Consider the following 12041-nt stretch of genomic DNA (forward strand, 5'->3'; position numbering starts at 1 on the left):
AGGACATGATTAGCAATTATTAGAAGAGACAACTCACAGGAATAGAAACGTAACATGTCTCATAATGTCATTGATAACATATCAAAAGTTATAACTGAAAATGTATATTATACATTTTATTTTATATTTAAATATTACACTTCGTGGCGTGGTGGTTTTCACCGTCTCCTCACAGCAAGAAGGTCCTGGTTCCATTCCGCCCGGAGGCCTTTCTGTGTGGAGTCTGCATGTTCTCCCCGTGTCTGCGTGGTTCTCTCCGGGTTCTCCGGCTTCCTCCCACAGTCCAGAGACCTGCTCTGGGGATCAGGTTGATTGGGGACTCTAACTGGCCCGTAGGTGTGTGAGTGTGAGTGTGAATGGTTGTGTGTCTCTGTGGAGCCCTGTGATTGGCTGGTGACCCGTCCAGGATGAACCCGTCTATCACCTGAAGTCTGCTGGGATGAACTCCAGCCCCCCAAGACCCCGTGTGCAGGATAAGTGCTTCGGTTTGCAGATGGATGGATATCATACAGATATATATATATATATATATATATATATAACCAAAAACTTAGATAAAATGGTCAAATAAACCTATCCATTAAAACAATCCCTTTCATTTCATAGGTACCCTCTGATTCCTGATCCACTGTGAGAATTTACTGTGGATCACAGTTTTACACAACATGATGTGATAGAGTATAGAATAGATATTTCTATACTAGAATAGTATAGAAGTACTGTAATTCACATATACCTTATATGTACATATTGGATTACATCATACATGATATGTATGTGTTATTGAGTTGATGTTTCAATTAAATAGTTTAACGTTATTAACGGTAGTTTTGTTTTCTAAACCTGACAGGTTCACAGTGAAGATGGTAGTTTATTTTGAAAATTTGACATTCAAGTGACGACACGTGTTCGCTGGATGTTAAAAGCGCCAAACACCTAAGATCTAAACCAAATTATTGCGATGTTACTGATTTTTTTTTAAAAGCGGTTTTAATCTATTAAACCATTTGCACGTATTAACAGCGAGAAACAACTACAATGCAAACATTCAATCTAACGGGCCGGAGTGTTATCTGTCTTATTTTGAAAAACAGTGACCGGAAGCTGCGCTCTCCTTCTTCTCCGCACTCTGCGCAGTAGAGCCGTTGATCCGAGCGGCGGCCGTCACCACGCACGGGCTCCATTCCCTCCCGAAAGCACCCGCGAACAGCAGCCATGGCGTCCGAAGAGCTGGCGAAGAAGCTCCAGTCGCGGCTTGCCGCTACGCAGGAGGCCGAGCCGCGGGCCGAGCCGCGGGCCGAGCCCGGACCGCAGGAGGCCGAGGCGGCGTCCTCCTCCTCCGCCGAGCTGTCCGCCGTGCTGACCCGCCGTCAGGACATCAACGACGGGAACGCGGCCTCGCGACCGACCCGCGTCTTCAACCCCTACACGGAGTTCAAGGAGTTCTCCCGCAAGCAGATCAAGGACATGGAGGCCATGTTCAAGCGGTGAGGCGCTTTGCTCCGCGCGCTTCTCCCGCACGCGGAGCCGTCATGGTGATGTGTAGCCGCGGGGGGAGAGCGGGGGGAGCGGGGGGGGTGCGTGTCGTGATCGGTTGTCGTGACGTAGTAACCGGCCAAAAGAACACGAACGACGCAGTGAAGAGGAGCTACGGAGTCCCGCAGCGGCCAATAGTCTAACGGGCCAAACGCAACAATACATTGTTTTATCGCAATTGATGTTACATGTTTTATTTGTCAATTTTTTTTAAAGAATTCATTTAATTAATTGAAAAACAACAATTGTACATTTGACGTAACACAAGTGGACTCCATAACGTCAACGTTCCTCTGTGCTCTGCTCCGGTCAGATGGTTTCGTTCTTCTGCTCCTGGTCAGATGGTTTCGTTCTTCTGCTCCCGGTCAGATGGTTTCGTTATTCTGCTCCCGGTCAGATGGTTTTGTTCTTCTTGCTCCCGGTCAGATGGTTTCGTTCTTCTGCTCCCGGGCCGATGGTTTTGTTCTTCTTGCTCCCGGTCAGATGGTTTCGTTCTTCTGCCCCTGGTCAGATGGTTTTGTTCTTCTGCTCCCGGTCAGATGGTTTCGTTCTTCTGCTCCCGGGCCGATGGTTTTGTTCTTCTTGCTCCCGGGCCGATGGTTTTGTTCTTCTTGCTCCCGGTCAGATGGTTTCATTCTTCTGCTCCCGGTCAGATGGTTTTGTTCTTCTTGCTCCCGGTCAGATGGTTTCGTTCTTCTGCTCCCGGTCAGATGGTTTCGTTCCTGTCCTCCCACAGAGAACAGTTCCAGTCTGTTCTCGGTGGCCTGCAGCCCGGACAGGAAGTTCTTTCTCTGTAATCGGGCCTTCATGCAGTTGAGGTTCCTATTGTGATCTCTTCCAGCCCGGTCAACAACAACAACCATGTTGTCCCTTCATGCAGCTTATTAGACGTTCTGTAGAACAATGCTCATGGATGAATAACAACTGCTGTTTAGGTTTTTTAATGCTTTCTCTGTTGACACGTTGAAGCCGGTGTGGATCTGGTTCCTTTGATCTGGGAGCAGATGTGACGGATTTCCAAAAGTCCTATTTGTTTATTTAGTGTCATGATGCTGTTCAGTGATTTTGTTTGTTTGTTGCATAGCCAGATTGGAACCGCAGACTTTGTTCAGCTGCTGAAGGCTTCTATAAATACTGTGGGGTCAGTTGGTGATAACCGGCGTCTGAGTGGGAGCAGGAATCTGTGACCATTCATCTTTTGTTCTTTAGGTTCCGACAAAAACATGTTCACCGCTTTACTGTTTTTAAAAATACCAGCAGGGACACATCTAGAACATTTCTAATTTTGTGAAATGGTTTACAAATTGTATTGTGTTGTCCATAAGTGGTAGAGACCTGTCAATCAGCATGGAGCCCCGCCCTAAAGCGTCCCCTGCTTTATGGTCTATTTGACTCTAAATGGACCATCATTCACTAAATGAACATCGTGTTGACGAAGACTTGAAACTAGAGACTGAGACCATAAACTCATGTTTACAATGTTTACTGAGGGAATAAATCCAGAGAGAAGTAGAGTCATTTCCTCATAGACGTCTATGGGAGCAGAGGAGTCGCCCCCTGCTGGTCACTACAGAGAAGTAGAGTCATTTCCTCATAGACGTCTATGGGAGCAGAGGAGTCGCCCCCTGCTGGTCACTACAGAGAAGTAGAGTCATTTCCTCATAGACGTCTATGGGAGCAGAGGAGTCGCCCCCTGCTGGTCACTACAGAGAAGTAGAGTCATTTCCTCATAGACGTCTATGGGAGCAGAGGAGTCGCCCCCTGCTGGTCACTACAGAGAAGTAGAGTCATTTCCTCATAGACGTCTATGGGAGCAGAGGAGTCGCCCCCTGCTGGTCACTACAGAGAAGTAGAGTCATTTCCTCATAGACGTCTATGGGAGCAGAGGAGTCGCCCCCTGCTGGTCACTGCACAGGATGCAGCTTAACTCATCTCTGATTTCACTTTTCAGATCCTGGGTCAGAACCAGCTGCTAACACTGTGTGGGGGTTCTTGTGGTTCTGCAGGTACGACACTGGTAGAGACGGCTTCATCGACCTGATGGAGCTGAAGCTGATGATGGAGAAGCTTGGCGCTCCTCAGACTCACCTGGGCCTGAAGAACATGATCAAAGAGGTGGACGAGGACTTCGACGGCAAGCTGAGCTACAGGGAGGTGAGAGTCAGACCGGAGTTCTGTTACTTCGATAATCCTGAATATTGAGTGATTATAAAAAGCAAGGGTGAGAAAATAACAGCTTATTATAAGGAATAGGGATCAATACATTTTAAATGTATTTATTTTGTATTTATTGAAAACGTGCCTGTTGTTTATCTGTGAAGATTTGTTTCAGAACTAAATGTTGAGTTATCTCCTGTCCGCTATTATTTTGGCGGGGCCTGCTTGATGCTGTCCCACGGGGTGCAGAGGGTGAAGCTCTGTTCTTCATCCTCTAGTTCCTGCTGATCTTCCGGAGGGCGGCGGCTGGGGAGCTGCAGGAGGAGAGCGGTCTGATGGCGCTCGCCAGGCTGTCGGAGATCAACGTGTCCACCGAGGGGGTCATGGGGGCCAAGGACTTCTTTGAGGCTAAGGTACGTCCGTACTGGCTGGGATCCACGGGTCGAGGTTTAGTGTCGGCCCTCATTTACTCCCCACATAATAATGTACAATCATTGATGATGACCTCATTGTTGGGTCTCTAGTCTCAGATCATGTGACATTGGTAACAACCAATCAATGTTGAGATTGACAGGGGGAGGAGTTAGTAACATTAGCAGCACGGCTAACAGCTAACCGATGACAGGTGTCTTCAGTTACATCATGATGCGTTCAGGCTCCGCTCTGTGAACATGAGAACTGTAGCGTTCTCATGATGTTGGCCATTAGAGATGAATTATCCTGCTTAACTTCCTAAAGAAGTACGTTATTAGCCGGCATTAACAATGACATTTGTTTTAAGTCATGGAAAAATAATCGGCATACTTCGGACCTTTTGAAAAGGGTTTTCAGAACCATGAGTTTGATGCCCATCCAGAGGAAGTCCCCACAAACCGCCAAAATAAAGCTCAGCCGGTCCATAGCTGAAATAAGCTGGTGACCGCTCCCGCCCCCCTCGTGTGTCCCCAGGTTCAGGCTCTGTCTCTGGGCAGCAAGTTCGAGGCCGAGATCCAGGAGGAAAAAGAGGAGCGCAAGAGACAGGAAGTGGATAAGAAACAGAGGCAAGCCGCCTTCAAGCAGCTGCAGTCGGCCTTCTGCTCCTGACCCCACCTGCCCACCTGCCCCCCTGCCCACCTGCCCCCACCCCGGCAGCCCGTCGGCACCAAGCGCTTCTCATCCCTCTGGCTCACAGGAGCAAAACGACAAAGTAAATACGCACTAAAATACTTGAAAATACCTCGTAGGGGAAAAAACGCGCGTCATATCGTGAAGTATCGTCGATTCCTCGTGGTTCATTTCTGTGTAACTGGAAGTTTTTATCTCGAGTTGAGCCTTTTTGTTAGTCACGCGATCTCCTGATCGTCGCCTTGGTGATGCCCGATAGATAATATATACGTCATAACAAGTAACAAGTTTAATCCTTATGCAACACGTTTGTGAATAGTTTACAGCTTGAAACCGTCCGGACCACATTGATGAAGATTTGATCCAAAAACGTTCTGAAATCAACATGACCAGATTTTCACTACAGAAGGTTTACGTTTGAAAGGTTTTATTTCAAGGAGCAGTTCTGGTTCATTGGCTTCATCTCCGGGGGAAACGAGAGCGATAGCGGTACGCAGCTGGTTAGCGTAGCCTAGCTTCACATAAAGACCTGGAGTCTTGTTGATTCCATCCGTGCAACAAACAAGCAGTTAAAACGACAGCACTTTTTCTCTGGAACGCCGAAAAGCGTTTTAATATCGACGGTTCCAAAGCACAGAACTCCCCCTGAAACCACGACTTACCTTCACCCTTCTGCTACCGCACGGAGGGAATAAACCGCGCTCAGGTCCTCGTGCTAAGCTAGGCTAACTGCGCCCAGACCGCTGCTCACTTTGTCTCAGACAGAAAGCCAATGAAGTCGTTTTTCTTAAATGTTACATGGTGTGTGTGTGTGTGTGTGTGTGTGTGTGTGTGTGTGTGTGTGTGTGTGTGTGTGTGTGTGTGTGTGTGTGTGTGTGTGTGCTCGGTCTGATGAGTTTGTCTTGTGAGTTTTGAGTCTGGTGTAGTTTTAAATAAACGGTTTTCACAAGCATGCAAAGCGCGCGCCGGTCGAGTGTCACTGTAGATCTTCTCATGTGTAGCTTAAGATCAATGTTAGAAAATCTACTGAACCCAGAACAAGCAGCTGAAGTTATGCAGTCAAAGTTTATCTGTCATTTATTAGACTCTTTGCAGGGTTTCACACTGTGACATAATACTAGATATTTGTTTTAGTCTGTAGTGTGTTTCTAAACGGTCCTCCAGTGATTCATGTTGCACATTCGTAAAGTCAAGGATCCAAAGACGTCCTTAAATACTGGAACAACATTCCCCATAATGCAACGCCTGCTATCCTCTTTGATGATTCTCTTCCTGAGAAAAAGGGCGAGCACTGACCTTTGACCCGGCGTGGTGACAGTGTTACAGACGCATAGTCGACCCAGTGATGTCATGGGGGAACTAAAGATTAACTAAACATTACCACGGCATTTGTTTTGGACTTCGAGTTGTTTACGGATAAAACTAATATCTTAATCTCAGAAGAATTTTTTTCTCAAAGTATTGAACTATTTCTTTCCAATATGTATTTTAGCCGTTAGCCTCGTGTCGACCCATTCCACTCGCGTCATTCCTCACCTTAGTTGCAACAAACATACAAAACCCTCTGATGTGTGAAGCCTAGAAAATGTGTAACGCCGACCCGTCGGACTCTTTGTTTTATTCAACATGAACGTGTTTAATTTGTTGGACGTTTTAAGTTGTCATTTAACAGGAACTACTGTGTGTCGCAAACCTTCCTTGGTATCTGTTGTGCAAAACTGACAATGTATTTTTTCATGAATAAATTAGTATATATATTGTTAATTGTCTTAGAGACTTATAAGTTGCCAAATATGAAAAAAATAAAGGTCATTGAGATATTTTTGGGGCACTTGTAAAGCTATTGTCTTGTAGCCAGAATTAAAGTATGACTTGATTGCAATAAAGGATAAATTCAACTGATATTAACCTCTGAATATGAATAAAGACTGAATATGTGTTACTCTTAAAAGCATTGTTAAATACTCATTTTTATTTCAAATATGAACCTCACACAATCCCTACTAAAGGAATGAGCTTATGTATAACATTTCAATAATATACACACACAAACTCACTAAAAAAACAATCTGCAATGTATGTAGTTAAATAGATCGGAACGCTTGGACCATCCGCTGCATCAAACTTTATATTTACCAACTTTTTTTGCATATTACTATTAATAGTAACTATTATTAACTACTATTAATATTATATATATATTTTGACCCCAACTTTTTAACTTTTTCTCCCATGACATTAATTGTATAAATCAACATATTTTTTTTCCTGAACATTTTTCAACCTAATATTTCTTTACTTTTTTTCAAACATTTTCCAACGTGATATATTTTGCTATGACATTTTTAAACCTAATTTCTTAAAATCTTTTTTTCTCAATTGCTAACCAGCATTGTTCAATCCTGAAACCACACTTTCAAAACTCTTCAGTCACATTACAAGATTCATTTTGGACAAACAGTTAATCAAACACTTCATTCATGTCTCAACATGAGCTTATTTTCAAAAACCTTTTTTGACCTAATATCTTTGACCTTTTTGTAGTGTAGTTGTTTTTTTTTCAAATCAAAAACCTTTTTTTTTTTACTTTTTAGAAATTTCTTTTGAAATAACGTATTGTGACTTTTTTCCACGACATTTTCGACTTAATATTTTACATTTGACCGACTTCAAAACTGATTTGTAAAAACGTCCTAAAAATGTATCCATTCTACATGCGCGTGTAAAGATGTGCACATTTCTAAATGAGCCAAGCAGCTTTAGAGGATGAATTGAAAAACCCACAAACCAGATCAGCACTTTTTTTTCTTGACTTAAACTGAACGTTAATTCCATCCCAAGTGTTTCTAGAAGACATGATGTTCCATAGAGAGAAAACCCCTCTTCATTGTGTCCTCGCACTTTTCCAGTTTGCTTGTAGCCTCTTTTGGTTGGGTGACTTGGTTGACTTATCTTTAGTTCATCTGATTTTAAACCAATTCATTTGAACTTTAAACCAATACATTTGGAAATGTATTGAAATTACCTATTTTTACAACATCAACAGTCATGTTTTAGACGTATCGGGCCCACAGTTGCTCCACCATCTCCAGCAGCTGGTCTACTCCACCGTCTCCTGTTCTCGTGTCCAACACTCGGTATCGGCGTCCACATCTATCCAGCAGCCACTGCAGAGGCCGTCCACTCTCCTCCACGTGCTCCTCCACCTTCCGTCCCCTCAGCTCCTCCCCGAAGGTGAACAGCACCGCGGTGCTCCCCCACACTTGGCTCCCCAAGACGCCGAGGTTCTTCTCCACGGCTCGCCGGTCCTTCTCTCCGAACGGGCCGACCGGGACGGCCAGCAGGAAGGAAACCCTGCTCCTCTGGGGGCAGAGTGAGGGGCTCCGCCTGACCTCCGCCCGGACCTCTTTGGAGTTGGCCAGACCGAACAGGCTCCACCCGGGGGTGTCCACCACGGTGACGGCCCTCCCCGAGGCTCGGCCGTGGCCTGCGGTGCACCGGGTGGTCTTTGTGTCCGGCCGGAACTCTTCCCTGTCCAGGATGGTGTTCCCGGCTGAGCTCTTCCCCGACCTCCTCCTTCCCAGCAGGACAAGGCTCAGAACCGGCTCACAACGAGCCGGTTCCACGAGGAACCCTGCAAGGAAACACATTCCAGGGCTTCATCACGACCGGGTGCAGGTGTGCTGATGGTGGGATAAGAGACACGTACCTCTGGGGACAAATGTCTGTCTTGAGGCCGTCCGCTCCATGTGTCCTGGCTTCCAATCATCTATCTCCACTCGTCCTCCCCAGGACTTCCTGGCCCCCCTCGCGGCCAGCTCTTGTCTCAGCTGGGTGTACATCCGATCCCTCATCTCCTTTGGCCGCTGGTTGACCTCCACCACCTTCCGGATCTTCTCAAAGAGCTCCGAGTGCTGCGACTCCGACCAGGCCGACAGAACCTGGTAGCGGTTCCCGCATCGCTCCAGCAGCCATTGAAGGGTCCGGCCCTGTCGTCTTATGTGCTCCTGGATGGGGAGGCCTCCTGCAGCGGAGAGGACACCTCATTGGTGGAGCTGGACCTCGACGGCCAATTAGCAGAGAGACCAGTGAGCGTAAAGAAAGCACAGTGATTGTTAGCCCACCTAACTTGTCTGCGCGGGTGAAGAGGACCATGGCTTTCTGCCAGATGGGGGTCTGCAGCAGCCTGAGCTGGGCCTCCATGGCCCTCCACTCCGGCTGGCCGAAGGTGGAGGTGCAGGGCAGCGCCAGCAGGATGACGTGGGGGTCCTGGCGGCAGAGCGTCAGCCCTCTGCGCAGCTCCTCAGACACTCTGTCTGGAGGGAGGGAGTGGGACATCCACCCGGGGGTGTCCACCACCGTCACCTGGGGGCTCACAGTGAGTCACAGTGAGTGAAGCGTCACAGCCAAAGGGCCCCAAAAGTAAACCCGCAAACGTTGAGTATTCACTTGGGTCCCAAAGGCGGCGCCGTCCTCCCTGGAGCTGCGAGTTGTTTCCTCGTGAAACGCCAGCTTCCCCAGGATGGAGTTTCCCACGAGGCTCTTCCCGCTGCGCTTCTCTCCCAGTAACAGCACCACCAGTCTGGACTGGTCCGGCTGTGGACCTGAGGAGCAGACCGGGCTCACGGTGGGCAACTCACCGCGGGAGGCTTCCATGTCGCCAGGCAGATCGTTTCCTCTGGTGCTTCCTGCTGCTGGTCGCGTGGCAGCGGGACGAACGCGTTCAGCTCGGTATCAGAGTCAAAGTCCGCCAGAGAGCTGCAGAGTTCCTGAGAAGGCGCGTAGTTAAAACCCACGCAGATAACAGAGGCTATAAACCACGCACCGCACAGCTGTACTGCTGTTTATACGTAAAACTGAGCTTTTATTTCAGAGAAATACAGATTATGAATAAAAAGTTGAATTCTTGTTCAGTAAAATGTCAGTGAGGTTCACAGCGTCGGAGCAGAGCTAAACTCAACTTTCGTCTGTAACGTCCCATTGGTTTCTTGTTCATTTGTTTGTTTCTGAAGACATTCCTTCAGCCAGAAGGTCAGAAGGTCAGAATCTCAGGCTACACCCAAACCGGCCTCCGTCCACCCGGCTTCCAGTGCTCAAACGCCGGCAGAGAGCGTAACTTCCTTCTCCAGACGGTCTGATCTCTCAGTCCTGGACCTGGTTCTCCAGGGACTCCCTTCCCTCCAGAGGGTCCAGCACCACGTCCTGGGTCTGCTCCTGGAGGAGGAGGAGATGCTGCTGCAGGGAGCTGAACTCTCTTCCTCCCTCCAAAGCTCTGACTGCAGGTCCACGGCCGACATGGAGCAGGACACGAGTCCGTCCATGGTGGTCTCTGCTGGAGGATCTGGGTCTCTATATAGAGCCAGAGACACGTGCATGATGTCATCTGGTTTCACCAGAATCCGACCCGGTGGATCAGGACTACAGTGAGACTGGTTCCGGACCAGGTGAAGGTTCCTGCCTGTTTGCTGCGTGTATTTATTTCATTATTCAGATCAGACTGCGGCTGCAGCGCTCGTCCACAGTAGGACGCGATGCTGCGTCACATGATCACATTACATGACGTCATGATAAAGAAACATCCAGAAGAAAATGAATAATACATAGGTGACTTTAGTAGGCTACCTCCTCAGCCTACATTCCCCATGATGCAACACGGCAATTAGTTGTAGTTTGTCTTGTCCGTCCTCCTGTAGGTTCAACTCTTAATGGTTACATAACGTTTACTCTGTTTACGTCTCACCGTTTAAATCAACATTTACTTAAAGTTGCAAAGAAGCATAAAAAATAGACTTGAATTTGTCTTCTGTGTTTGCTGTTAAGATTTAGAGACAAGAGACAAATAAACACAGTTTTGTTAACTTTAATTCACACACACACACACACACACACACACATATATATACCTATATATATATTTATATAACTATATCTTTATAGGTATATATATCCATGTGTTTGACTGCCACTGGTCAGAAGTGTGACTCGTCACATCACCTTTAAACAAAAATAATTATAGAATTAATAATAACTTTTGTCTCTCTTGAAACCTGTGAAATGAAGTCATGTTCAGCACCATTGAAGTACATTCTGTGTATTGCATCAGGATATAAAAATATACAGATATAGTGTTCTTGTCTTCTTTAAAACATTCTGTTGTTCAATGGCGTGAAACAAGAGGAAGAAAAGGGGCTGCGATGGACGAGGACCGTTACCGCGGCGATTCATCCTCCACAGCACATCAGCAGCACGAGAAGGAACAACGCCGACCGGGTTTCCCCGTGAGACGGGTCACAGCGCCACCCGCCTCCTCCACCCGCGTCCTCCACCCGCCTCCTCCACCCGCCTCCTCCACCCGTCACGGGAGAGAGACCGAGGGAAGAGGAGGAGGAGGAAGGAGTGACGCTGGTGGGCTCGTGACCACGACCGGTCCTCTTACACGTCATCTTCAGTCCAAAGTGGTGCTGATGCTGACAAAGACGATGATGATGATGCTGATGATGGTGATGATGATGATAAAGACGATGATGATGATGCTGATGATGGTGATGATGATGATAAAGACGATGGTGATGGTGATGATGATGGTGATGATGATGATAAAGACAATGGTGATGGTGATGATGATGATGATAAAGACGATGGTGATGATGATGATGATGGTGATGATGATGATAAAGACGATGGTGATGGTGATGATGATGATGATAAAGACGATGGTGATGGTGATGATGATGGTGATGATGATGATAAAGACGATGGTGATGGTGATGATGATGATGATAAAGACGATGGTGATGATGATGATACAGACGATGGTGATGATGATGATGCCCGAAAAAAATAACATGAAAACAATATAAATTACAACTGAAAAAAGGGCTGAATTGCAACAAGTGAGTTTTTAATGGTTTGAGGCAAACAAGAAGGAGATAAGAGGCGTGTTCGGAGTGCATAGAGATGGACAGATTCACCCGGGGGGGGGGCGGGTGGGATTATTGCCCTGTGACAACCTCACACACACACACACACGCACACACACACACACACATGCACACACGCACACAGTGAATACACACGTCCACCCAGCATGAGAAGGACAGAAGAGGAAAGCTGCAGAGAGAGAAGGTTTCTTCCCCCCCCCGGGCTGGTGGAGGAGTGTGTCTTTGTGTGTGTATGTGTGTGTGTGTTCATGTGTGTGTGTGTGTGTGCGCCCGTGGGATATATGTCCAAAAAATAGTCCAAGC

General features: G+C 47.0%; 4 protein-coding genes across 19 annotated transcripts in view; 1 reads left to right on the forward strand and 3 right to left on the reverse strand.

Annotated features, from left to right (window-relative positions):
* The first annotated feature begins 662 nt into the window (after positions 1 to 662).
* efhd1 (EF-hand domain family, member D1) lies at positions 663 to 6748 on the forward strand. Its single transcript, XM_078106193.1, has 4 exons — positions 663 to 1487; positions 3543 to 3690; positions 3972 to 4106; positions 4642 to 6748. The coding sequence occupies exons 1-4, from the start codon at positions 1216 to 1218 to the stop codon at positions 4774 to 4776; spliced, it is 690 nt and encodes a 229-aa protein (XP_077962319.1). The 5' UTR covers positions 663 to 1215; the 3' UTR covers positions 4777 to 6748.
* A 956-nt stretch (positions 6749 to 7704) lies between these two features.
* On the reverse strand, positions 7705 to 9601 carry LOC120827689 (GTPase IMAP family member 8). Its single transcript, XM_078106153.1, has 4 exons — positions 9247 to 9601; positions 8922 to 9162; positions 8507 to 8821; positions 7705 to 8431 (listed from the first exon to the last, which is right to left on the reverse strand). The coding sequence occupies exons 1-4, from the start codon at positions 9451 to 9453 to the stop codon at positions 7851 to 7853; spliced, it is 1344 nt and encodes a 447-aa protein (XP_077962279.1). The 5' UTR covers positions 9454 to 9601; the 3' UTR covers positions 7705 to 7850.
* A 1040-nt stretch (positions 9602 to 10641) lies between these two features.
* LOC144410305 (uncharacterized) lies at positions 10642 to 11644 on the reverse strand. The gene is made up of 2 exons (XM_078106204.1): positions 11350 to 11644; positions 10642 to 11298 (listed from the first exon to the last, which is right to left on the reverse strand). Exons 1-2 carry the CDS (start codon positions 11642 to 11644, stop codon positions 11243 to 11245), a joined length of 351 nt encoding a protein of 116 aa, XP_077962330.1. The 3' UTR covers positions 10642 to 11242.
* A 33-nt stretch (positions 11645 to 11677) lies between these two features.
* Positions 11678 to 12041, reverse strand: part of usp2a (ubiquitin specific peptidase 2a) — an 18698-nt gene continuing 18334 nt past the window's right edge. For all 16 annotated transcript variants that reach the window (XM_078106087.1, XM_078106120.1, XM_078106110.1 and 13 more), the window contains one exon: positions 11678 to 12041. This exon is cut by the window's right edge and continues 121 nt beyond it. The gene's annotated coding sequence lies outside the window, so the exon portion shown is untranslated.

This window comes from Gasterosteus aculeatus, chromosome 1 (assembly GCF_964276395.1).
Source record: "Gasterosteus aculeatus chromosome 1, fGasAcu3.hap1.1, whole genome shotgun sequence".
Classification (NCBI taxonomy): Eukaryota; Metazoa; Chordata; class Actinopteri; order Perciformes; family Gasterosteidae; genus Gasterosteus; species Gasterosteus aculeatus.